The 27,446-nt window shown below is 44.8% G+C and overlaps 1 protein-coding gene across 4 annotated transcripts in view; it reads right to left on the bottom strand.

The window, feature by feature from the left end:
• The window catches only part of TRPM3 (transient receptor potential cation channel subfamily M member 3), a gene marked incomplete at its 5' end in the record, with an annotated part of 445,271 nt that overhangs the window by 386,362 nt on the left and 31,463 nt on the right, over nt 1-27,446 (bottom strand). For 2 of the 4 annotated variants that reach the window (XM_082241471.1, XM_082241480.1), the window contains one exon: nt 9,612-9,794. The exons of 1 other annotated variant lie outside the window; for it this stretch is intronic. In XM_082241471.1, the coding sequence (XP_082097597.1) occupies nt 9,612-9,794 (183 nt within the window). Of the gene's footprint in view, nt 1-9,611; nt 9,795-27,446 lie in introns of those variants that run through there. One more of the 4 variants, XM_082241473.1, reaches the window with a different exon arrangement.

The raw sequence follows: 27,446 nt of genomic DNA, 5'->3' as shown, positions 1-27,446 counted from the left end.
TGGGTCTCCCATCCCTGGAAGAAAGCCTTTCTCCTCCCAATGTCTGTCACAATAGCACAAACTGTTATCAGTTTACAACTCATCACTGAAAGGCTTGTACAAAAAAGGAAGTTACCAGACATGTTTAAACCTGTGCTAAAGCATGTGCTAAAATAACTCTGGAGTGTAGAGTTTATTTTCTTCTCGATCAGACTTGTGAAATGTTTTTGTCTTGTATAAACATAACCGATACACTATAACGGAAATACTGTAGAATCATAGAATCATAGAGTTGGAAGAGACCACAAGGGCCATCGAGTCCAACCCCCTGCCAAGCAGGAAACACCATCAGAGCACTCCTGACATATGATTGTCAAGCCTCTGCTTAAAGACCTCCAAAGTAGGAGACTCCACCACACTCCTTGGCAGCAAATTCCACTGTCAAACAGCTCTTACTGTCAGGAAGTTCTTCCTAATGTTTAGGTGGAATCTTCTTTCTTGTAGTTTGGATCCATTGCTCCGTGTCCGCTTCTCCGGAGCAGCAGGAAACAACCTTTCTCCCTCCTCTATGTGACATCCTTTTATATATTTGAACATGGCTATCATATCACCCCTTAACCTCCTCTTCTCCAGGCTAAACATGCCCAGCTCCCTTAGCCGTTCCTCATAAGGCATCGTTTCCAGGCCTTTGACCATTTTGGTTGCCCTCCTCTGGACACGTTCCAGTTTGTCAGTGTCCTTCTTGAACTGTGGTGCCCAGAACTGGACACAGTACTCCAGGTGAGGTCTGACCAGAGTAGAATACAGTGGCACTATTACTTCCCTTGATCTAGATGCTATACTCCTATAGACAGAGGTGGCCTTGGCAGCGGCAACCCTTGTTGCAGATACTTCAAAGAAGTTCTGCTCCTTTCTTCACCACCAAGGCACTAGCCTCTGGATTCGTCCATTCCCAAAACTTTCCTCACTTTCCTTTTTGACAGGCATCCAATCCTTTCTATTTCACTTGCAAGGAAAATAAATACCTTTAAGGCAGCATATATCAGGGTGACCAAGGCAGAGACTGGATTCAGTCTTATTCCAGAGCATGTGAAGATGTGAGTAGTTTCCCCAAGGAGGGGATATTAGTGACTGCTCAATAATTGTCACAGTTTTCAAGGTTTAGAAGGGGCTTCTTTAGAAGGGACTTCACAATTGCCCTTTTCAAAATATCCATGGCTGCTATCTCTCTCTCAGATAAGGTGTTATTGACCTCTGTTTCGCTTAAAGCCCTCTGTTTCTGGTACTGTCAGATTTTTTGCAAGTTTTTATTTATGCAGAAGTCTGTTCCATCCAATTTCCATCTGCATGGAAACTGCAGATTAAAAAAAAAAACCCTACACAAATCATATTTTTATTTCGCTACTTATTTAAATATTCACTTTAAATGCACTTTTCTCGATGTATTGTTATAAATTTTGGATGCTGGAGTTTGTGGGTGCATGTTACCGATAGACTACTGAGTTTAGCAAACATTAGAATTAATTAAGGTTTGACTAAACTGTGCCAAACAAAGAAACCCCCGGATTCAGTTTTTGTAATGGAGCCAGGCCAGCTTGGCAGAGCTAGCTTAGTGGGAGTCATTGAAGGACCAAAGCCTGACGATGGCCAGTCATTAACCCATCAAGGAAGCCATTAAGAGGGCAAAGATGTACCAGACAGGGAGGGATGGGCTTCCTCTTCCAGCTGTGGGCAGAGACCAAAAGGGTTTAGGATTTCAGTCTGGATGATCTAGGCTGGAGGAGATAGTTTCACAAGAGTAGCAGTGAGAGGGGAAGAAAGGAGGGTCGTAACAACAGCTGACAGTGACAGACTGTAACAAAGAGGCATGGAGCATGGCTGATTGCTCTGCTTTAGACCCAGGCCTGCTGTGGGAGAGCAAGGGACTGTACAGGCTGTGATGCTAGGATTCTCTGCCATCTAGGCTTCAGGTTGACATATACATAAATAAACGATGTGCAGTATCATAAAGACACCACAGTCTCTGCTGTGCCTTAGTTTTCCAAAAGGAAATACTGACCCTGGGTATCCCTGGAATTTCACACTGCAGTGAAGATTGGGATGGCATGCAACAGTATTTTATCCTAAAATACATACTTTGAATGCATTTTTATGCCAATAACTGGAACATAAAATTCAGAAAACTGAACTTTGAAGAATTATTATGTTCTGATCTGTATATTGGTTCAAGAGTGGTGAATTCAGTCAGCTAACATAAAAAAGCACGAATTTCCCTTCTGCTCCTTGTACTATGAAGGCCACGTTTGTACCAAAACAAGTGCAAGACCAAATCCCTCCTAGCACCCTGTCTGTGTCCTTGAGCAACAATAACTGCAAACCATTGCATTTGGTTTGCAATGGGCCCAACAACTGACTGCAGTATAGAACTTGTGAGATCAGAGTTGAGGGGGATGTGAGCAGTTTGCCCCCTCCCCAAATTGTCTAGCAAATGCAGTATGCTCCCAAGTGTTCTCTGAGCAGGAAGCTGGAAGAGGAACAGAACACCCTGAGAGCATGCTGCTAGAGCAGAATGGTTTCTTTGCTGCCATCATTGCCACACAGTAGGCTCAACAGAATGCCTGTGCATGTGTGCAATTGTATTCATAACAAATTTTAGCTATCTCCCAACTTGTTTCACCATGCCTAGCTCCCTGGTAAACCTGTGTGAGAGAGAGTGATTAGGAGTGATGTTGTCAAAAGCTCAAGTCATCTCAGTTTCTCTCAGAGTTACACTTTTTGAACAGGAGCATCATCCGTGCCAACTGGAAACTTCCTGAGGAGCTTCAGCAATGGTGCGCTCAGGGCATGGCTTTGGGGCAGGGGCCCAGGGTGGCCCCTCATAAGAAGCACTAATTGAAGTGAAACACAGTACCATATCAATACGGACCTCTCCCCATTAAACTCTTAAGGCCAGAGTCCAAAACTATCTAAATATACCATTGGCCCTGCAGGATCTATGCATTTTTAATTGCTGTATCCAGTGTTTTTTTCTGGGGGGGACGCAGGGGTACGCTGTCTCTGGAGCTTCATCATTCTCCCCGGGGAGGGGAGTCTGGGGCGGCCGCGGGGAAGGTGCTGGTGCTCCTCCTCCTCCTCTTGCCAGGCTAGAGCTAGAGCTCGCCCCTCCTCACTCAAGCCTGGGTTCTGTCTTGGGCCCGGTCTTATTCAACAAAACAAACAAGATGAATTTTAACAGGGAGAAATGTAAAGTATTGCACTTGGGCAAAAAAATTGAGAGGCACAAATACAAGATGGGGGACACCTGGCTTGAGATCAGTACATGTGAAAAGGATCTAGGAGTCTTGGTTGACCACAAACTTGACATGAGCCAACAGTGTGACGCGGCAGCTTAAAAAGCCAATGCAATTCTGGGCTGCATCAATAGGAGTATAGCAAAGTTCTTAACCCGAGGTACTATTTCTGGGTTAGTGGAGTCTGTAACCTGAAGCGTATGTAACCCAAGGTACCACTGTATAGTGGGGAAAACCAAGAATGGAAGTACAGGGACAACAGAAAGGAAAGTGCTTGCTTTGAGTATAGACAACTGCTTTTTTTACAACCAAGGTCTAACAAAACAAAAAAACAAAAAAAGAATCACTTCTCAACAGCACATATGAAAATTTCCAGAATCTGCTACTGTTGCAGACTGGTCTAAAGAAATGTTTAATCAGTTTAGTATGAGTTCTTTCATATTATCATTATTCATTTCTCTGGAGCAAAAACTGGGTTTCTTTTTATTTCTCCATAGATTATTTTTCAATCCAAATCACTATGGTTGGTTTCAAGTATTCTGAGGTAGCTTAAACTGGCCTTCCAAAAATGGAATCAGACCAAACTGAAGTTTCCAATTAATTGTTTAAAACTGAGTTTCAGAATACTTGAAACCAACCATAGTGATTTGCATTGAAAATTAATCTATGGAGAAATAAAAAGAAAACACAAGAAGACACAAGACTTACCCACACTGGAAGAATGACAGATGAAGGTGATGGAATACATGGAATTGGCGGAAATGACTGGCAGAATCCGAGATCAGGGAGAAGAGGCGGTGGAAGAAGATTGGAAGAAATTTAAAGACTACCTGCAGAAATACTGTAAAATTAACGAATGTTGAAGGGATGTTGGACTGAAAATAAGCGGTATTGGTAAAAAGACAAATAAGAATATGTAAATGCGGATTAACTATGGTTGGAAATATAAAGTTATAAAAGGTTAAGATAATAAGTAAAGATAAATGATAGAGGGTAAGAATTTGCTGAACTAACTATGTGAACTGGAATACAGAAAAGGGGGGTGTGAGGAGTCAAGAAATAAGTAAATGAAAGGTATGACATGAAAATATTGATTGTTTTTCTTAATTTTCTTCTTTATTGACTATTTTTGTACTTTTTCTCTCTTTTTTATTATTGTTAATTTTTTTTACTTTTTTATCTATAATTTTGTAATTTTTATTGTCTGGAAAAGTTTAATAAATATTATCTTAAAAAAAATAAAACTGAATCAGAATCCTCAAGTCATGGTATTGAGATAAAATAATTTGATAGAATTGGAATGGCATCAGAACAATTAGTTGCAGGGGTGGCCAACCTTTGTGATGCCGCAACTCAAGGCCAGCCATGCCTGGGAGCACATTTGCCTCTGAACACTATTGCAGCAAAGACTGCAAGGTGAGGCAGCCCCACTGCCATAGAATAGCAGCCCATGGGTCTTTCCACAGCTATCAGGGCTTGTCCTGCTTGTGGCATCTGGGCTGCATGTTTACTACCCATGATTTTAGTCTGTGGTTCTTCAATGCAGCCAGAAAGAATTCTGAATGAGGCCACCAAACCCTTGTCCCTTGTTCTTTACAAATCAAGGGATTGTTTGTTTCACTGACCTGTACAGAACATGAGAAAAAGCTGCAATCAGAGAAGCAATGGGGATAATCAAAAGATGCATATGACAGACCCCAAATAAAGCAGAGCTTAGGGCAAAAGGGGGACATTTTTTTCCTCAACAAGTATAATGAATATAGGGGTTGCTCGTGCATAAGTTGCCGCCACTCCTGGCTATGTTGCCTTGTTAAACCCTTTCTGTCTGGACAGCCCTTCACTTCGTGGCTGCCTCAGTCGCTAGCAGAATCCGTCAGTGGGCGTTTCTTAAACCTTTTCCAGCATAAAAGCTGTTTGACGCCAAGTCTTCTCCTACTCTCCCTGCACGGAAGTCTTCTGCGCAGGGAGGGTGTGGGTAGTGGAGGACCCGTGCTCTCCCCGCTGGTCTCCGGCGAGGAGTCCTGGAGCCCTCTTGCCAATTCCCCCATCTGCCCCCCTTTATCCCTGGTGTTGCGCTGATTTCCTTCCCCAGCTAATGAGCTGCCTCTCTCCCTGCTGGGTCCTTCTCCAGCATCACTTGGGAGCCTTCCCTCCGCCTCTGGCTCCGATGTCAGTTCCCTGACAACAAGTATTTCAATTACAGCCATTTAAAAAGCTTTCAAAGAGTTACTGAGTTTTTGTCATCACAGCTATGGATTCCCAACATGCCCCAAATCTTCTCATTGGGCCATAGATTAAAGCTGCAATACGTATACACAATACCTAGGCACTAGTGTCTGAGTAAGTGATACTTAGGAGTGGCTTGAGAGACATGTATAAAAACCACTTATGACATAGGTTTAATTATTTATGAGAAGGATTATGAATCTCCTTTCTGACCATAACATGATATACAATAGGTAAAAGGTAAAGGTAAAGGACCCCTGGATGGTTAAGTCTAATCAAAGGCAACTATGGGGTGTGGCGCTTATCTCTGCTTTCAGGCTAAGGGAGCCAGCGTTTGTCCACAGACAGCTTTCCAGGTCATGAGGCCAGCAGGACTAAACCACTTCTGGCACAACGGAACACTGTGACAGAAGCCAGAGTGCATGCAAACACCATTTACCTTCCCGAAGCAGTGGTATCTATTTATCTACTTGCACTGGTGTGCTTTTGAACTGCTAGGTTGGCAAAAGCTGGGACAGAGCAAGGGGAGCTCATCCCATCACACGGATTCGAAGCGCCAGCCTTCCATTCGGCAAGCACAAGAGGCTCAGTGGATTAGACCACAGCACCACCCATGTCCCTATTGATATACAATATACTCATACAGATAAGCACACTAAGAAAAAGAGAACAAAGCCTTATTAAAAGCAGAAAGCAAAACTTAAAATCCACCAAATGCCATGTAAAACAAGAGTTTACAGTCTGCGTAAAGAAGGCAAATATGTGGCCAACACCAGCCTTCTTTAAAAATGGAGTTTCAGAATGGGGACACAGCTCCACAAAAGACCCTTTCCAATCTACCCACCCACTTACTCTCCCTTGGCGAATGGAAATGCAACAGGAGCCTTAAATACTCTGGCTTGAACCCGAAGTTCTCCAGCGCAAGGAGAAAGGCATTGCTTTCATGCAGTGAGGCAGCAATTAGCACTTGTAGTAGCTAGCATCCAAGTATCAATCAATGAGATTTAAAAGCACAACTTCATACTGATTGTTCTCTTCAACTAGATCAAGAAAAGCTAAAACTTCACTCCTACATGTGTTTGGCTTGAAATAAGACCCATTGATTTCAGTGTGATATATAATTTTCCAGGTCTGTACATCACAAGCCTAAACAGATTTAATCAGAATTAAAAACAAGTGTTCAATAGGATTTACTTACTCCACTGTAAGGTACCTCGCATTTCAGTCTATACTAAATAAGCATGTGAGAGAAAACAATTTTACTGCTACTGGTGAACTGGCAGTGATTGCAAAAGAATTTCCTGAACTACATAAGGAGTTTTGGCAGAGGGGGGAGACCTATATACCAGCTAGACACAAACATTCTGGACATGCTTGAATGCTTACTATTGCTTGATCAAGGGCACTTAGCAAGCCACAATGGATAGTGGCACTATAACCATCACAATCAGAAAAAGAAAGAGCAGTGATGCAGAAACAAAGAAGGATTACGAACAGCTGAGGGCCAAACTAGATAAGAATGGGATTGCTGATAGGATTTTCTATCTCTTTAAACTTGCTTCGAAGGCAGGTACTGTACTGGGGGGAGGAGGAGGATGTGGAACACAGTGCTAATGGAAGTTCAACTCCCCGCAGGCCATTTTCTCCAATCTAAATCCCTCTCAGCAAGCTGCTATTTCCCCTATCATATAACATGGCAAAGAAGGGAGATTAACAAACTCTGCCCCATCATTCTGTTCACAATTACATAGATTGTGCCCTGAGCTGCTTAAAAAATAAGTAAAAAAGAAAGGCAGGAAGTGTCTCATCCAGTTTGGTCCTGGGATAAGGAGACTACAAATTGTATCCAAACCAGAGGGAAACCTACCCTGTGAAGGAATCTGTACCATGTTATATTCCAGGCCCTGACAGTTCTGATGCCTCATTGCTTTTCAGTAGTCTGTCTGTGATCACAAAGACTTGTGCGTATTATCTATATCTGTATCTCCAATGAAACAGTTCTAATCTGGATTAGGGTCCTCATTCCACATTTGGTAGCATTAGCACATTCAAATCCCTTTGGTTAGGTATAATTTAGCTTTGTTAAATTATAATTTAAACTGAAGTTTCAAAAATTATTTTAAAATCAGAAGAATCAAGCAAAATTAAAATACTCTGGTTTGGGGACATGCTTCAGAGTGGCCAGGACTACATTTCTATGGAATGTAACAAGGGACATAAATGAATAAAGATGATGGACACAAACCCTATTCAGCATGCAGAACTTTTTCATATACTGGAAATGTATTATTCTTCATGATACAGCTATAAACACCTTAGCTATTTTGATGCTACCTGGCATTTGATGATATTTTCTGTCTATTTTTTTCCAGCCGTTTTGATAACACTTGCAAACACACATTCTTCCCCAGAAACTGTTCTTTCTAACCGAAAACACAAACTGTGTCATAAAAAAGAGGTTTAGCACGCTAGTTCTCTTTAAGTACTGTATGTTTATGACACTTGAATCTTTGTGTCTCAACTTTTCTCTACAGATTTTTTGTTATTTGCCCTCACCTTACCCACTCAGATGCTGCAAAGGGTATAAACGGCATTCACACACACCTATCACCCCCTTTATCATGACAACCTGCTGCCATTTTCCAACATCCATTTCAGATGGATATCACAGTTTTTATATTGTAATTTATAGCTATTACTGCTATTATGTCACAGGTTGCTATTGAATTTCCTGTGAAATTCATCTATAAAGTCAAATATTCAATTTCATGTACTTATTTGTATGACACATGAGATTAAGGACAATACGGATTTAACAAAAATACGTATAACTATTATTATTCTGCATCATCTGTTTGTGTCAGAATCAAGTTGCTTCTCCAGATTTTGGTTGTCATGGCACCCACTCTACATGAAGTTCCCCCCTTTGCCTTTATATTCTCTCAGTACTGTCCTACTGCAACCTGTTGGTGTTTTCTTTCCAGCTCAACCATCAATTGTGTTTAAATAATAATAATCAGAAGCACAACCATCATAAATCAGTGAATCCTTTAAGAAAAAAAGAGTAAGGGGTTTTAATATATGTTAAAAAGATAAGAGGACTTAACAAACTTTGCAAAGCTGCTAATCCACTTCCATACCCCTCACTCTGCCCACACTGACTGGCAGCAGTGCTCTGCGGTTTGAGACAGATGCCAGGAACTGAACCTGGCACCTTCTGCATGAAGGGAGACACCCTTCCCATGAACCACAGCTCTTCTCCTAAACTGCAGACCTTTTCAGAATGACCTCAACTCCAGGTGGTTTCATATACTATCTATCTACATAGAAAAACCACTGTAACCAATATACTCCCTTAACATACCATGGAACTCAATGTTCTGCCATTTTTCCAGTAAGTCAGTTTCCCCCCAGAAACAAGTACCATACCTGAGAAGCACAGCATCAATGCCTCTCTCTTTCCAAATGTTTTCACGTGACAAGCAGTGACAGACAAAATGAATATGCATCACTTAGCAAGATTAAGACAAACACAGTTGTGTGTTAAAACAAGTTGCATAGTCCAAGCAGTGTTGGAAGACTGCGCCACTATCCGTGCAAATGCTGCCTCCAGTTCAACAACCACAGCCATGGTCTCTTGACAGGAACACAGAAATAAAAGGAGGGGGCTCGTTTTCAGAGAGTGGTTAAACAGCCAAGCCAATGTTTTTTCCCGGCAAGAAGCAACAAGTGAATTCACTTCTCTCTGCTGAGTTTGGGGCACTTTCTTGCTCTCCGAGAGGGAGACTGAACTTCCCATCCTGCCCATGACTTTCCGGCCCTGCCAATACCTGCAGCCCGCGCGAAGCCAAGGGAGCGAGAGGCAGCGGGGAGGCTGGCGCCGGGAGGGCCGTGTGGCGGCGCCCATGGACTCCAGGATCCCGAAGCCCAGTGCGCTGGCCAAGGGAGGCGGGACGGGGCAGGCAGGCAGGCGGGCTCGCTCCCCGCCCATCCCAAGAGCGCGCCCGACGCCTCGATCCGGCCCCGGAGGCGGCTTGTCCCCCGGCGCGTCCCGCCAGCCCGGGCGCCGCTTCCTCCCGGACCCGCTCGCGCGGCGGGGCTCCGGGCAGCACTTACCGGCGGCGGCTGCGAGGGCAGCCCGGAGCGCTTGGTGGAGCCTTGGCGGGAACTCAGCCTCTTCCAGGACTCGGCAAACCTGCCCCGGCTGGCGCTGCGGCTTCTGCGCCGACCCAGCTCCTCCTGGGCAGGGGAGGAGGCGCCTTTCTCCGCCGCGCTCGGACTCCGCCACTTCTGCCCCATCGCCAGGCCGAAGCGAGGCGCTAAGGGGCCACCACCTGCTTGCGAGCGGCTCTGGCCATCTCGCCGCCGCGCGGCTCCCCCGAAGGTTGCCTGAGGAAGCGCTGGCCGGGTCTTTCTTCGGGCGCGAAGGAGGAGGAGGAGGAGGCAGAAGCGGCGCGCAGGCGGGCGGGCGCGGCTCCCTCGCGCTCTCGCTCTCTCGGCCCGGAGACCTGAGCGGGTCGGGCGAGCGGCGACGCCTTGTTCCTCGCGCCAGATGGAAGCAGGAGCAGCAGCAGCGAGGCGCGACCAACTTCCCCGTGGACCGAGGCGAGCCGCCCTCCGAGGCTGCCTTCTGGGATGATGAGGCGGCGGGAGAAAATAAGCCCCGAGGAGGCGCGACTTCCCCTGTGGAATAAAGTCGCCTCCCCCGCCCCCCAGTTTCAGATCTCACCATTTTATTTCTGTTTGGGGAATTGATCTCTTGCCTGCTAAATGTTAAGCTGTTAAAGTAGGTTATTTCACATAACATTGGGAGGATTTATCTTATGCATTACTTGACATTATTTTCATTTTTCGTTTTGAACTGAGCACAGAGTTGTGAGAAAGTCACATTCAAATAAACAGATGATGAAGATGATGCCGAAGACCATGCAGATTTCACTTCTTCTGCCCCCAATCAATTAAAAGACATCGCTAACTGAGCTTCTATACCCCCTAACAAAAGGTCTCTCCCCCCCAACAAAAATCCTGGCTTTACCCACAGAGTGGGGAATCGTCTTTCCTTCCTGACAAAATGGCCTGCACAGAATGGGCCAGGTCTGGATTGTGCCCACCTGTCAAATCCAGTCACCTGCCACTGTTCTACCAATCTACCCAGAATCAGGCCCACTGAATTTAATGGGGCTTACTCCCTCGCAGCACATGTACAGCTCACCACTTTCCCCAAAGAATCCTGCAAACTGGTTTTTAAGGGTGCCGTGAACTGTAGCTTTATGAGTGGGTAGACTACAGTTCCCGTGTTTATGCAGCCTGAACAATGTGCAGCATGTTCACTAGCAGTTAAGTCCCATTGAATTTAATGAGATTTCTGAGTGTACACGCCCAGGATTGCCCTGTAAGTCAATTGCACAGCTTGCAACCAATGTCCTACAAACAACGTATTTCATAAATGCGAGAACATGATAAGTAGTAAAATAGGATCCGAGCATAGGATCCGGTCATAATACGGAATGAAGGCCCCTTGATCCAGAGCATTTTTAATTCCACAGCAGTGCATGAAAGTACATTCCACAAATACATTTTGTTTTCAAAATGCTGATTAGTTGAATATATAATCTCTTTGTAAGAAAATATTCACCAGCTTTAAAACTTTGTGTGTGGTGGTTTCTCTTGGTGTTTCCTATCAAGTTAATTGCAGCAGAAAACATGGTGATTGCTGAAATTAAGACCCACTAGGATTTATTCCTAAATCATAGTCCACAATCATGCATGCCTGAGTATTCTCCAGTATGCAGACTGTCTTGCCAGAGTGGTGCATGCTCTAGTTATCTCCTGCTTGGACTACTGCATCGTGCTCTATATGGGGCTACATTTGAAGGTGACCTGGAAACCACAACTAATCAGAATGTGGCAGCTAGACTGGTGACTGGGAGTGGCTGCCGAGATCATATAACACTGGTCTTGAAAGACCTACATTGGCTCCTAGTACGTTTCCGAGCACAATTCAAAGTGTTGGTGCTTTAAAGCCTTAAATGGCCTTGGCCCAATATAACTGAAGGAGTGTCTCTCCCCCCCCCCCCATCATTCAGCCCAGACATTGAGGTCCTTCTCCAAGGGTCTTTTGGTGTTTCCCTCACTCCAAGAAGTGAAGTTACAGGGAACCAGCCAAAGAGCCTTCTCATCAATGGCACTCCCTGTGGAACACCCTCCCATCAGATATCAAGGAGATGAAGAACTACACAACTTTTAGAAGACATCCAATGGCAGCCCTGTATTGGATTTTTTTAATGTTTGATGTTTTATTATGTTTTTATATGTGCTGGAAGCCACTCAGAATGGCTGGGGAAACTGAGCCAAATGGGCAGGATTAGTACTTGTGACCACCCAATAAGATTGACAATGGATTCAGGACAAAACCTAACAAGAAAGCACTTTTTATGCAAGGGCATACCTGGGTGCAGGCCCAGACATGAAAATCATACTGCTGGTGATTGTGTGCATGGATGGAAGGGGTGTGTGAATCCTCCCTCTTGTCTCCTTCCAGTTTTGGCCACCCCCAACCTGGCCAGCCAAGGCTCTCCTATGGATCATTGCTCCTGCCAGCTCCCTGCCCAAGGAGGAGGAGGAAGCAAGAAGGGATGTGAGAGACGGAGGCGGCAGGCGAGAGCATCGCATTGCTAAGGCTTCAGGGAACTTGACCTGCTGAAGTGAGACGACAATGGAGCCATGAAGGGGTGGGGGGAATCCGGGTTGCTCTTTGACCCCTGTGGGGATGGACAGACCGAGGCTCAACTGGGGTCTCTGGCACTGCTTGCAACACCTGCCTGAACCTCTCTCCCCTTCAACTAGCCATGTCCTCTCCCCCCACCCAATGTGTGTGCATTTAAAAGCAAAAAGATTCATCATTTGCCCCATCTGTGGATGGTCCCATAAATAATTTAGGAAATTTGGGGAGCTTCCTTAAAGTGAATTAGATCACCCATCCATCAAGCTCAGTGTCATCTACAAGACTGACAGCAGCTCTCAAGGGTTTTAAGGCAGGCGCTTGGAGGGTGATGGCAAGGGAAAGGGCCTTTTCACTTCTGGCTCCCTATATCATGCTCTACCGAGTGAGCTATCCCAGACTTCCTTGTTCAAAGCGCTTATAGTTGCATTGTCTTGTGTAGCAGCACTAGTGAAATATCCTGGATGTTTGCTAAACTCATGAATCACTAGGGCATGGCTCTTGCATTGATCCTATTAATTAAACAACTGAACCATTTTTATCCTACTCATCAGCAGACAAGGCTACCAAAGTGACTTACATACAATCAGTCAGTTGGATCCATATTCAGCTAGCTGAACTAGGATTCTATAGAAATCAGTGGGACAAGATAGCTCTCACTGAAATTACAGTGAGTAATTACCGGTAACTAACCCAGTGCATCCCACCCAATAAGGACAAAACAATTAAAACAGTAACATCCCTATTTAAGAAAGTAATGATCATAGTTCATTACTTTCGCTTTCTCTGCTTGCTGCACAATTGGTTTTAATGGGGTATGTTATCAGTACCTTTCACAGTGACCACAGATCAAGTGAGCTCTGTGTGATGTCTGAAAGTGATCTTTAATATTTCTAGAAAAGGGGACCAGAGGGTAGTGAAGAACTGCTTGCTTCAACTGAAATAGCTGGTACCAGCCTGCCTTTTCAGAGAACTGAAAAAAGATGGCATAATTTGACCTGCTAAATGTGGGGTGAATTATTCAGTGGTAAACACGCATCCTAAATAAGATCAGATAAGACACCAAAAATTATAGTATTTCACCAGTATTTTATTCCTTCTCAAATTCAGAACCAGGGTATTCAACATGTTATTTTTAATATATTTAATCTGAACTAGTAGAAGCAAAAGAACATAAGGCATGAAGAGATGCAAATAATCTCTCCCAGTTTGAAACAATCAGTGATGCAAATTATGTATATTATAAATGTTAGCTGACATCAGAGTTCTAAAAACAAGACACTCCTAGTTCACAAAATCAGAGTTGTCATTACGAAATTCTCAAAGGATATGCCACTTGCGTAAGAGAATAGTATGTCAAGTTCAGTATGTTCCTTTAGTATTTATCTTAATCTGCAAATTAACAAGCTCAAAAGGAATGCTATAACAACAACTACTACTACTACAACAACAATTTATTACTTATACCCTGCCCATCGGGCCAGGCCTCCTCAGCCATTCTGGGCTGCTCCCAGCAGAATATTAAAAACACGATAAAACATCAAACATTTAAAACTTCCCTAAACACAGCTGCCTTCAGATGTCTTCTAAAAGTCAGATAGTTGTTTATTTCCTTGATGGGAGGGCGTTCCACAGGGTGGGTGCCAGAATTAATAAGCTCTGTATAGCTTTCATGGCTAACAGCTACTGATAGACCTAAAATGGTTTGTCTAATCTGCTATTAAATTTACCTAAATGACATTTTGTGACAGAAAATTGCATCAGTTAAATCAGAAGTAGGGAACTGGATTTGACCAATGCGACAGATCATTGTCCCCACCCCCACCCTTCTGTCAATAGAGCCACCCTTCTGTCAATAACATGTTACCACAATGGCATCAAACTACCTTTTGGGGTTTTGGGTGGGGTTTTTTTAATTAAAAAAATCTTTATTGTTTTTTAGACAGCCATACACTTCAATATTCAGCCATACACTTCAATAAACAATTGGACACAATAAACATTGCAGCATTTAACATGTACAGTGGTACCTCGGGTTACATACGCTTCAGGTACAGACACTGCTAACCCAGAAATAGTGCTTCAGGTTAAGAACTTTGCTTCAGGATGAGAACAGAAATCGGGCTCCAGCAGCGCAGCGGAAGCAGGAGGCCCCATTAGCTAAAGTGGTGCTTCAGGTTAAGAACAGTTTCAGGTTAAGAACAGACCTCTGGAACGAATCAAGTGCTTAACCCGAGGTACCACTATATGCATAAACAAAAACGATAGTAAGTATTATGTTACTTATCTACTTATTTTGTTGCTGTTTAGTTTATAATAATAATTTATTATTTCTACGCCGCCCATCTGGCTGGGTTTCCCCAGCCACTCTGGGCAGCTTCCAGCAAAAGATTAAAGGTAAAGGACCCCTGACAGTTAAGTCCAGTCACGAACGACTCTTGGGTTGTGGCACTCATCTTGCTTTACTGGCCCAGGGAGCTGACATTTGTCCGCAGACAGTTTTTCCGGGTCATGTGGCCAGCATGACTAAGCCGCTTCTGGCGAAACCAGAGCAGCGCACGGAAACACTGTTTACCTTCCCGCCGGAGTGGTACCTATTTATCTACTTGCACTTGACGTGCTTTCGAACTGCTAGGTTGGCAATAGCTGGGACTGAGCAACGGGAGCTCACCCCATTGTGGGGATTCGAACCGCCGACCTTCTGATCAGCAAGCCCTAGGCTCAGTGGTTTAGACCACATAACCACCCACGTCCCTAAGTAGCAAAAGATCAGAAATACATTAAAATATCAGTCATTAAAAACTTCCCTAAACAGGGCTGCCTTCAGATGTCTTCTAAAAGTCAGGTGGTTGTTTATTTCTTTGACATCTGATGGGAGGGCATTCCACAGGGTGGGCGCCACTACCGAGAAGGACCTCTGCCTGGTTCCCTGTAACTTCACTTCCTGCAGAAAGGGAACTGCCAGAAGACCCTCGGCGCTGGACCTCGGTGTCCATGCAGAATGATGGGGGTGGAGACGCTCCTTCAGGGATACTGGGCCCAGACCGTTTAGGGCTTTAAAGGTCAGCACCAACACTTTGAATTGTGCTTGGAAACCAAGTGGGAGCCAATGTAGGCCTTTCAAGACCAGTTTTATATGGTCTTGTTGGCTGCTCCCAGTCACCAATCTAGCTGCCTCATTCTGGATTAGTTGTAGTTTCCGGGTCACCTTCAAAGGTAGAGTGCATTGCAGTAGTCCAAGTGGGACTAGAGCATGCACCACTCTGGCGAGACAGTCCACGAGCAGGTAGGGTCTCAGCCTGCGTACCAGGTGGAGCTAGTAGACAGCTACCCCAGACACAGAATTGACCTGCGCCTCCATGGAGTCCAAAATGACTCCCAGACTGCGCACCTGGTCTTTCAGGGGCACAGTTGCCCCATTCAGGACCAGGGAGTCCACCACACCTGCCCGCCCCCTGTCCCCCCAAAACAGTACTTCTGTATTGTTGGGATTCAACCTCAATCCATTAACTGCCATCCATCCTCCAAGCTGCCTCCAGAAACTCACACAGGACCTTCACTACCTTCACTGGTTCTGATTTAAAAGAAAGGTAGAGCTATATTGGCCGGGTCCAAATATGTTTTTTTGAAGAAGCGGTTTAATAACTGCCTCTTTCAGCAGGTCTGGGAAGGCTCCCCACAGAGGGAAGCTTTCACCACCCTGCAGAGCCCATCGCCCAGCCCTTCCCAGCTTGCTTTTATGAGCCTGGATGGGCAAGAATCAAGGAGACAGGTGGTCTGCTTCACTCGTCCAAACAGCCTGTCCACATCATTGGAGACAACAGATTGGAATTGATCCCATGCAACTTGACTAGACAGGGCTCTAGTACTCTTCCGCCCTGGCCCTGCTCCCATGGTGGAGTCTACCTCTTTCCGAATCTGAGTAACTTTATCTGCAAAAAACGTGGGGCAAAAACTTACTGGGCCCTGGACTTCTGGGTTAGCGCCTCCGGTAATGGCTGAATTCCTCTGATCGGGAGGAATTTGCTTCGTGGAAATTAGGGTCTGGCCGCCACGGCGAAGGCGGGGACCCACAAAAAATCACAGGCTGGAGAAGCCTGTAAACGTGGGATTCAGCTGGCACCTTTTGCGCCTCCCCTACTCGTGGGGAAACCCGATTTCGGGGATCCGGAGCGACGTGGGGTGAGTGGCGCGGTGCTTCGAATTGACTGCTTCTTTCACGGAGTGAAGCCGCATTGCTGTTGCCAGAGAGCGCTGACTTTTCCCTGTGGACAATTTGATCTTAAAACAACTACCCGTGAGTAGAACGGAAAATTGGATTTTTAAACATCTTAATTTGGCACCGAAACGGGGGAGGTTTCAAACAGGAAGTCCGCCTTCCCCTTTTGTAAATAGACTGAAGCAAAGAGGCTGCAAGCTAAAGTTTTGGAAAGCTTTTCATAAAGGACTAAACCCCCCTTGGAAGCAGGAGAAGAGGGGGGAAATTTTAGACCACGTAAGCCTGCAGGAGAGAGTGAAAGAAAGTCAAATTACTACCGTTCTGAACCTGGAAATGGGCTGCTAGTAAGACTGAAGTTTTGGATATGCTCATTGACTGTGAATAGATCGTTTGTTGACAGTAAGTTAAAGAAGAGAAATACATTGTTTCCATTGTCTCCTTCTGCGTTTAAAAAGGAGTAAAAGTAATTGAAAATTGAAACTAACTTTTGATACAAATAGAAATTGTTTCCCTGTAGAGGAAGCCTTCGAAATTGTTACATGAGCTGAGCTGGGGGAATTTCCAGCTGCAAGGTAAGACTGTGAGAATCTGGGATTGACCTTGGACTGTTAAGAATGTTGACAGAAGAAGCCTTAGTGGTTGCATTATGTAAGATTAATGACTCACTGGAACAGCTCCATAAGAAGATGGATGTGATGATTATAAAAATTGATAATTTGGAACAAAAAGTGCCTAATTTGGGACAAAAAGTGAATATTAATACAGAAACTATTCAGGAATCGATATAGGGATCTACTTTGACATGGCAAATTGAGGAGAAGGCGGGGGAGAAAGTTGTTGTTGTGGAACCTAACGTAACACAAGCTCCAGCCTCACAGATGCAATTTGATGACTATAAGCTGATGCCTTTTATGACTGAATTTTAGAGAAAGTCAGACTTTGAGGATTGGAGCCCCGCTTGGACAGGAGAAGGAAAGTTGGATAGATCCCTTCATGCAGGGATTTATTGACCTTTGGGACCTGGACTTGGGTCAGGAGGAGACTGGAGTTGTGGGGACCGCCAGACTTGGAGGAACTTTGAAATACGACTGGAAATATCTTTTGAATTTTAGTTTTAACTATGGAGATTTGGCTGACTTGTCGAGAAGGAATAAAAACATTGCTAGGTGGTAATGTCCCCGAGATCTACTTTTCAGCATCAAAGGAAGGAAGATAAGAACAAGATCAGGAGAAGACAAAGTAAAGTGCATGTATAAATATGAAGACCTGCAGAAGGGACTTGGAAAAGAGTTAAGAGCCTCAGACAGAAGATCACCAGGTTGGTGGACTATATGGAATTGACGGAAATGACTGGAAGAATCCGAGACCAGGGAGAAGAGACAGTGGAAGAATATTGGAAAAAGTTTAAAATCTATATATGGAAATAATGTAAAATTAATGAGTGTTAGAAAAATGCTGGAAGGGAATTATACGGCTTTAGTAGAAATGTTTTAAGGAATTAAGCATAAATAAGTATTATAGTATTAATGGAAAATAAGGTTCATAGAATCATAGAATCAGAGAGTTGGAAGAGACCACAAGGGCCATCAAGTCCAACCCCCTGCCAAGCAGGAAACACCATCAGAGCACTCCTGACATATCGTTGTCAAGCCTCTGCTTAAAGACCTCCAAAGTAGGAGACTCCACCACACCCCTTGGCAGCAAATTCCACTGTCGAACAGCTCTTACTGTTAGGAAGTTCTTCCTAATGTTTAGGTGGAATCTTCTTTCTTGTAGTTTGGATCCATTGCTCCGTGTCCGCTTCTCTGGAGCAGCAGAAAACAACCTTTCTCCCTCCTCTATGTGACATCCTTTTATATATTTGAACATGGCTATCCTATCACCCCTTAACCTCCTCTTCTCCAGGCTAAACATGCCCAGCTCCCTTAGCAGTTCCTCATAAGGCATTGTTTCCAGGCCTTTGACCATTTTGGTTGCCCTCCTCTGGACACGTTCCAGTTTGTCAGTGTCCTTCTTGAACTGTGGTGCCCAGAACTGGACACAGTACTCCAGGTGAGGTCTGACCAGAGCAGAATACAGTGGCACTATTACTTCCCTTGATCTAGATGCTATACTCCTATTGATGCAGCCCAGAATTGCATTGGCTTTTTTAGCTGCCGCGTCACACTGTTGGCTCATGTCAAGTTTGTGGTCAACCAAGACTCCTAGATCCTTTTCACATGTACTGCTCTCAAGCCAGGTGTCCCCCATCTTGTATTTGTGCCTCTCGTTTTTTTTGCACAAGTGCAATACTTTACATTTCTCCCTGTTAAAATTCATCTTGTTTGTTTTGGCCCAGTTCTCTAATCTGTCAAGGTCGTTTTGAAGTGTGATCCTGTCCTCTGGGGTGTTAGCCACCCCTCCCAGTTGGGTGTCATCTGCAAATTTGATCAGGATGCCCTTGAGTCCATCATCCAAGTCGTTGATAAAGATGTTGAATAAGACCGGGCCCAAGACAGAACCCTGTGGCACCCCACTAGTCACTCTTCTCCAGGATGAAGAGGAACCATTGATGAGCACCCTTTGGGTTCGGTCAGTCAGCCAGTTACAAATCCACTGAGTGGTAGCAGAGTCAAGACCGCATTTTACCAGCTTCTTTACAAGAATATCATGGGGCACCTTGTCAAATGCCTTGCTGAAATCAAGGTAGGCTACATCCACTGCATTCCCTTCATCTACCAGGCTTGTAATTCTGTCAAAAAACGAGATCAGGTTAGTCTGACATGACTTATTTTTCAGAAATCCATGCTGACTATTGGTGATCACAGCATTCCTTTCTAGGTGCTCACAGACTGTTTGCTTAATGATCTGCTCCAGAATCTTCCCTGCTATTGATGTCAGACTGACTGGGCGGTAATTATTTGGGTCCTCTCTTTTCCCCTTTTTGAAAATAGGGACAACATTTGCCCTCCTCCAGTCTGCCAGGACTTCGCCTGTTCTCCAGGAATTCTCAAAGATGACTGCCAATCATATGACATGACTGCCAATCATATGACAGAAAATAGAGAAAGATGGAAAGGATTTGCTGAAATAATTAATAGAAATGGAATACAAAAAGGGAGGTGAGAGGAGGTCGATGAAACAAGGGAATGAAAGAGAGGATATTGAGATGGTATGATGTGTGTTTTTTGAATTGTTTTTGCTTTCGTTTTGTTTAATGTGTTAATGTTGTGCTGTGTATTGTTTATATATTGTATTGTATTGTATTGTTTTTTCTTTTTCTTCTTTTTCTTTTTTCTTCTTTTTTCTTTTCTTTTCTCCTTTTTGTAAGGTTTAAAAGTAATAAATATTATTTTTTTAAAAAAAAAAAAACTTACCGGGCCCTGATGGCAAAGGTTGTTCCGTTAGATTGCAAACCACCTGAAAGAGTCTCCTGCTATTTTCTGCAGATACAATAGAGGCAGTGAAGAAGTTCCTCTTTGCCGTCACTATCGCCACTTGATAGGCTCAACGTTGAGCTCAAACCTGTGTCCGGTCCGATTCAGAATGAGTTTTCCACCACAGGCGCTCTAGCCGTCTCGGCAATTGTTTCATTGCCCTCAGCTCCAGGGAAAACCATGGGGCTGTCCGGGCTCCATGCAATCAGAGAGGGCACTTCGGAGCCAGACAGTCGATAGTCCTGGTTAACTCCACATTCCAGTGGGCCACCAGGGAATCAGCTGAAAGGCCATCAACAAGGGATAAAGCATCCCCTACCACTTCTGGAAGGGGACGCGGGTGGCGCTGTGGGTAAAACCTCAGTGCCTACGACTTGCTGATCATATGGTTGGCGGTTCGAATCCCCACGGCGGGGTGAGCTCCCATCGTTCGGTCCCAGCTCCTGCCCACCTAGCAGTTCGAAAGCACCCCTAAGTACAAGTAGATAAATAGGTACCGCTTTATAGCAGGAAGATAAACGGCGTTTCGTGTGCGGCACTGGTGCCGGCTCACCAGTGCAGCTTTGTCACGCTGGCCATGTGACCCAGAAGTGTCTTCGGACGGTGCCGGCTCCCGACCTCTTGAGTGAGATGAGCGCACAACCCTAGAGTCGGTCACGACTGGCCCGTACGGGCAGGGGTACCTTTACCTTTACCACTTCTGGAAGCCAATTGGATCCATTAAGTGGCGGGGGCGAACTATCCGAATCAGTCCCACCTCCCTGCAGAGGGGAAGGGTCATGGAGAAGTCCAGTTGCACCATGGCACTTTTTTTGTTTCATTTTTACTTAGTGTCAGATCACCCACATCCATAGAGGTGAACACCAGGTCTAAGGCATGTCCGTAACTATGAGTTGGGTCAAACATATTCAGGGACAGCCTCATGGAGGCCATGCTTTCCATGAAGTCCTGAGCGTTCCCTTGTAAGGTCGTGTCGGCATGGATGTTGAAATCCACTAGGACAACCAAACTAGGTGTCTCCAGCAGAACATCCGCCACAACCTGAAGCAGCTCGGGCAGGGAATCCTTGGTACACAAAAAGGACTCTTTCTTCTTTCATTCTACATGCATACAACGCTAGCTGCTGGTCTACGTACATCTGTTAATTAATCCTCTTCTTTAAAGCATCCATTCTTTTCATTTTCCACACTGTTGAACTTCAATGGGGGGATAGGTAAAACTTTCTTAGAGACACTATAAATTAAAACATAGCCCTTTCCTGCCCCCTCTCTTCCTTGCCATCCTTATTTGTACAGTGTGTTGTTGTTGTTATGCTTAATGCCCCAATGCAAAGGGCTTTGCGTTTCTGGGGGCAGTCACTCCTGGCAATCCCTATTTCAATATAAATAATTTCCCAGATTCCCTTAGCTCTCTCATAGAGTCAACTCACAAGCTTGAAGTCAACTTTTATTTTGAAACCATTCTCAGCTCTTGACCAGACAAAACAGTCCTTTATCTATGTTCCCATCATGGAGCCATTTATTGTTGATGTTTTTCCAAGTTATTCTTCCATACACTGCATAAACCATGGCAAGAAAAATCTACAATTAACATTCTTTCTCACTAGCAACTCAAACAGCCGGAATTTTACCTTGCAGTTTCTTTCACACTGTTTCAGAGAGGGCGCCGTTAATTTAAGACAATCCAAATTGTCCAGATTATTAGGAAGTCAGCTGCTTCTGTGGAGCTTCCAAGGAGATTGTGAACCTCAGCCTGCCTGAGAGACCCTGAACTCCTTCCGAACCAGGAAAGGGGTGGGAAAGGACATCCATCCAATGACAACCGTCAGGGACTGGCTAGATGAAGAGGTGGTGGCAGTGGCGTAGCGTGGGTTGTCAGCACCCAGGGCAAGGCAAGTAATTTGCGCCCCCGAACCCGTGGATTTGCGCCCCCTAACCCTAACCCCCAGGTGTTGTGCCTGGTGTGGCCGGCCCCCCCCTGCACCCCACACACTACGCCACTGGGTGGTGGAAACCACCTGACCAAGATCCCCCCAGGGAAAGCGCAGAGGAAGAGGATTGGGATCCTGGCTCTTGGTGGTGGGAAACCAGCCACAGCCAAGAGAAGGGGAAGAGCTGGGAAGCACTACAGACTGGGAGCTTGGAGGATGAAGGAAAGAGGCAGGTGCCCCAGCACAGAGCAAAGACAGGAATTAGACTTACCAGCTTCACCACAGAGACACCCTGACGGGTTTTCTGCTGACAGCCTACAAGCCAACCAATTTTAATAGAGAAGCTGCATATTTGGCTATCAACCAAGAAAGCGCAAATCCACATGCACAAGGTCCAACAACTTTAGCTCCTCACCTTTAGCACTCTTTCCTATTGACTACATGTTCAAAAACAGTAGAGGTCAATCTAGTCCCTTGTCTATGTAAAACACTTCAAACAGGTGCCTTTGGGGGGGTATGTGTTTGTGTGAGAGAGAGAGAGGAGGGAGGGAGGGAGAAGGTTGCTGCTGTTACAGAAATGCTCTTATAGATGAGAGCATAGATGCTGAGAGGGAATATATGGTCCCCATGATAATAAAACTATACTGAATATTATGTATCAAATTTTAAATATAAAAAAATAAATCTGGGAAGGGCATTGTATGTTACAACGATAAGGACGGAAAATATACTAAGTATATACTAAGTATTGTTTTTGATACTGACGCACAGTGTAATTTAATAACGCAGAGTCTTCTTCAGTAAAAGCATAAAAGCTTTACTGAGTTAAAATAAACTTGCTTGCAAATAACAGCATAATGGACAAAAGATTAAACTAGCTTTAGAGCATACACAGAGTTTCCATTGAACACAGGCTTCACAGAGCACAGGCTCCACCACTCACACACACAGATACTGCAGACACATTGAGTCAGGGAAATTGAGTCTGCCGGCAGAATGAGTCATCCTCAAGAGGCGTCACAGTGATTCTGCATGCTAAATGATTCTGCAGATTTTCAGCATTTCACAACATTTCTAGACTCCTTTGCTGCTTCCTTTACTGCTTCTGATCTCAAATACCTTTGTCACATGACAGATACATCCTAGATGTACAAGAGTAATTCAGTACATGTCTAGTCAGAAGTTGCGTGTTATTGCTTTCACTTCAGCAGAGCTTACATCCTCAGGAAAATGTGTATTAGGAATGTACCGTATTTTTTCGCTCTATAGGACGCACTTTTCCCCCTCCAAAAATGAAGGGGTGAAGTGTGTGCATCCTATGGAGCAAATGCAGGCTTTCGCTGAAGCCTGGAGAGCGAGAGGGGTCAGTGCGCACCAACCCCTCTCACGTTCCAGGCTTCAGGAAGCTCTCCGCAAGCCTGTGGAGCCCGGCGGGAGTTCCCGCCAGGCTCCGCAGGCTTGCGGACAGCTGCCTGCAGCCCGAATCCCTGGGAGCGCTGCGCACCCTGGGCTTTGGGCAGCTATCTGCAAGCCTTTGGAGCCCGGCGGGAATTCCCGCCGGGCTCCACAGGCTTGCAGACAGCTGCCTGCAGCCCAAAGCCCAGGGAGCGCAGCGCTGTGCACCCCGGGCTTTGGGCAGCTCTCCGCAAGCCTGAGGAGCCCGGCGGGAGTTCCCGCCGGGCTCCCAAGGCTTGCGGATAGTAGCCTGCTGTCCCCGAAGCCAAAACAGCGAGGCAGGGCTCTGCGCAGCCCTCCGTCTCGCTGTTCCAGCTTCGGGATGGCTGCGCAAAGCCTCCGCAGGGTGGCGGGGTGAAGGCACCCAGCCGCCCTGTGGAGGCTACAAGGGATGTCCCCGAAGCCTCAAGCTTTTGGAGTGCAGCTGCGCTCCAAAGGCTTCAGGGTTCTTTGAGGCAGCGCTTCCCCCCCCCCCACCGCCAGCCCCACAAGCTCGGGGGGCAGCAGCAAGGCCTGCTCTTGAACGCACCTTGTTTTTGAGGGGGAGAACAAGAAAAAAAATTCCCCCCTATTCTCCACCTCCTATGGTCCGGTGCTTCCTATGGTCTGGTGTGTCCAATAGAGCAAAAAATACGGTAGTTTTAGTGGGTAAATGTCTAATATTTATATTTCTACCAGCATTTAAAGGTCTATCTCCTTCATTTTAAGCAGGAGTGTAAGTGGTTCCCTCCATTTCACTAACAAGATTGCAAAAATAACTTTTGGACGTTCTTAGTACAAAGTAACTGATATTAGCAGCATGTGAGAAATGCATATTATTTCATCCATCACAATATACATAACCAAGATTTCATTTTTGTTGTTTAGTCATTTAGTCGTGTCCGACTCTTCGTGACCCGCTGGACCAGAGCATGCCAGGCACTCCTGTCTTCTACTGCCTCCCGCAGTTTGGTCAAACTCATGTTCGTAGCTTCAAGAACACTGTCCAGCCATCTCGTCCTCTGTTGTCCCCTTCTCCTTGTGCCCTCCATCTTTCCCAACATCAGGGTCTTTTCCAGGGAGTCTTCTCTTCTCATGAGGTGGCCAAAGTCTTGGAGCCTCAGCTTCACGATCTGTCCTTCCAGTGAGCACTCAGGGCTCATTTCCTTCAGAATGGAGAGGTTTGATCTTCTTGCAGTCCATGGGACTCTCAAGAGTCTCCTCCAGCACCACAATTCAAAAGCATCCATTCTTCGGCAATCAGCTTTCTTTATGGTCCAGCTCTCGCTTCCATACATCACTACTGGGAAAACCATAAGCCTCAGTATATTTAAAAAGCTAAATTAAATTAAAACAAAATATAATAGGTAAGTATAGCATTTAAAAAAGGTGAAACTGCATTGACTTTGTTCAGTAAGAGGTGGTGGTGGGCTTTTTTTGCACCACCTACACACTTTTTGCCTCAACATTATTCTTTATTTATTTTTGCAACTTTGATACAACAAAACACTTCCTACTCATGCACACATTAAAAAATTATACAGTGTAACATGAATGTGTTAAAAGGCTTGTTAAAAACATCTGTCAGGAGGGGTGTTTGTGTGTCACCGAAATCCCTCGTTACTGCAAAATAATTGTTCTTCTGGAGCTAGGCAGGCACTGTAGGTGGCTAAATAAAATAGCAGCCTAATCTAAGCAAGGCTGGAATAGTGGAGTACAAAAATGTGTTTTGACTTTACTAAAAAATATAGTTAAGATTATTCTGTTTGGCAGGTCAAATGCTATGTCCAAAAACATAATGATGTTAAAAGTTATGTGATGCATCGGTTTTGATCTAGGGATCAGACCCGCCTTGATGTGAGTCCACAGAAAGGCTTCTGTTTTCCTGTGTGCATGAACCTTCCAGGGTAGTTAATTGAAATCAGCAGAAATAATGAAATTCTTCCTAACAAGATTCACTATTGCTGATTCTTACCTCTTATGGTACAGGTTCCTGTGCCATTTCTGTATTTTAAATATACATGATTTGTATGGAACTCAAATCATTTATGTTTCTTTGGATGTGTGATATTTGCCCTCTCTCGTTTCTCTTCTAAGTGCTATGCTCTAAACAATGTGTTTCAGAAATTAAGTTTTTCAGAAATGCTCTGAAGCAGTTCACACATCTCTTCCTAATGGTGCCATAAAGACAGCAGTGTTTCTATGAGTTGCCTTGGAAAGTCTAGGATTGCTCCTGAAGAAGGAACGTTTGTTTCTGACAGTGGCATAGCGTGGGGGTGGTTATGCTGGGTGCAAAATTGTTAGGGGTGCAAAATTCCACCACCCAGGGCTGCCTCAATACAGCTGCACACTTCCGACGCTGGGCTCCTCCATGCAAACCAGGAAGTGACCTCTCCAGGCAATGGAACAACTCTTCCATTGACTCAAGATAATGGAATGACTCTGCAACTGCGATCTCCTGAGTGACGCAAGCACCGTTATGCAGTTGAATGCGCATGTGTACTCCACACCGTGGAGGAAGGCACACTTGGCAAATCCACACCGTGATCAACTCCCACCCAAAACCAATGTCCCCACTGTGGAAGGACGTGTGGGTCCAGAATTGGCCTCCACAGTCACTTATGGACTCATTGTTAAAAAAACCGTGTTTATGGAAGACAATCTTACTTGTCTACGAAGGACTGCCAAAGAAGAAGATTCCATCCGTTTCTCTCCCTCCCACCTCACCCCCTTTGCACGGCCCCAGGCGCTGGCAAGCCATGCTATGCCACTGATTCCTGAGCACTTTGAAGTACAACAAACATTAATAGTTCATAGAATCATAGAATCATAGAATCATAGAGTTGGAAGAGACCACAAGGGCCATCGAGTCCAACCCCCTACCAAGCAGGAAACACCATCAGAGCACTCCTGACATATGGTTGTCAAGCCTCTGCTTAAAGACCTCCAAAAAAGGAGACTCCACCACACTCCTTGGCAGCAAATTCCACTGTCGAACAGCTCTTACTGTCAGGAAGTTCTTCCTAATGTTTAGGTGGAATCTTCTTTCTTGTAGTTTGGATCCATTGCTCCGTGTGTGCTTCTCTGGAGCAGCAGAAAACAACCTTTCTCCCTCCAAACAACCTTTCTCCCTCCTGTGTTTCTCCTTCTTGCATTCTTTTTAATTTCTGTGCTTCCCTCCTGCTTTCATTTCAGATATTTCAGACAACTCTCAACAATGTACAGGCAACAACCAATTAATGTGCATCTAAATGATGCACGATCGCACATGTGTGCACAGCACCGAACCCGGAAGTGACCTGAAACCATCACTAAAAGGACGGAATGGGGTGGTGTGCACTTATACACCCTTTGCTGTCACACACACAGAGACCAGGAACAGAACCCAGCATGTCTGCATTCTCTTCAGTTGGAAGGTCACTATTCATCTGATTTTACAACCATTACAAATAAAGGTTTAGCTAGTCCATTTGGAAACTTAAAAAAACCCAAACCACACTTGACCACTAAAATACAGGAATTAAATCCAGAACACCCATTCTGAGCACACTTCATCCATTTAAGTTCACTGGATCCACCTGATCTGTTTACTCCCAGAGAAGAAAAGCCTAGTATCTAAATATGTTGGAATGTGATACCGCCCTTAAATATTGAGAAACTGGAATGAAAGATTGTGTGCATATTTGGGACAATATTTCAATTACAATAATTCAGCTTCATCTTCCACCCATTTTTCAAGGAGGACAAGAAATTTTTTAAATAGATTGCTGTCCAATTTGAGTATCAGAAAGAAATTTTATGTACGGTATATTTTGTCTCAGTTTAACCCCTGCACCGATTTTAAATGGGCCGGAAAGCATGAAAATACTCAGCAATGTGAAATTCCCTTGAAGGTTGAGGATGCTTCAAAATGACCTGTTTATTGGACATTCATCTGATTTGTTTGCAGAAAAATTAAATTAAATTAAGTAAGCATTCATTCTGATTTGTTTGTTGGGAGGTTGGGTGATGTTGTGTCGAAACAAATGCTATCCAAAACTTTCGATCATCATTTTCCCATTTTCCCAGCATTTCCCAATCACTTTCCTTATCAAAAAGTATGATAATTTGAGGAGGTGGGGTTCCACTCCACTGTAATTGTGCACCCTGAATTTGCTGGTGTGTGGCTGAATCACACCTGAAAATAGCTGCAGACTGGAAATGCCCTGAGACACTAGAAGTAAAGTTGGGA

Source organism: Podarcis vaucheri (assembly GCF_965113315.1).
Source record: "Podarcis vaucheri genome assembly, chromosome: 11".
Lineage (NCBI taxonomy): Eukaryota > Metazoa > Chordata > Lepidosauria > Squamata > Lacertidae > Podarcis > Podarcis vaucheri.
This window is presented reverse-complemented; position numbering and strand designations above follow the sequence as displayed.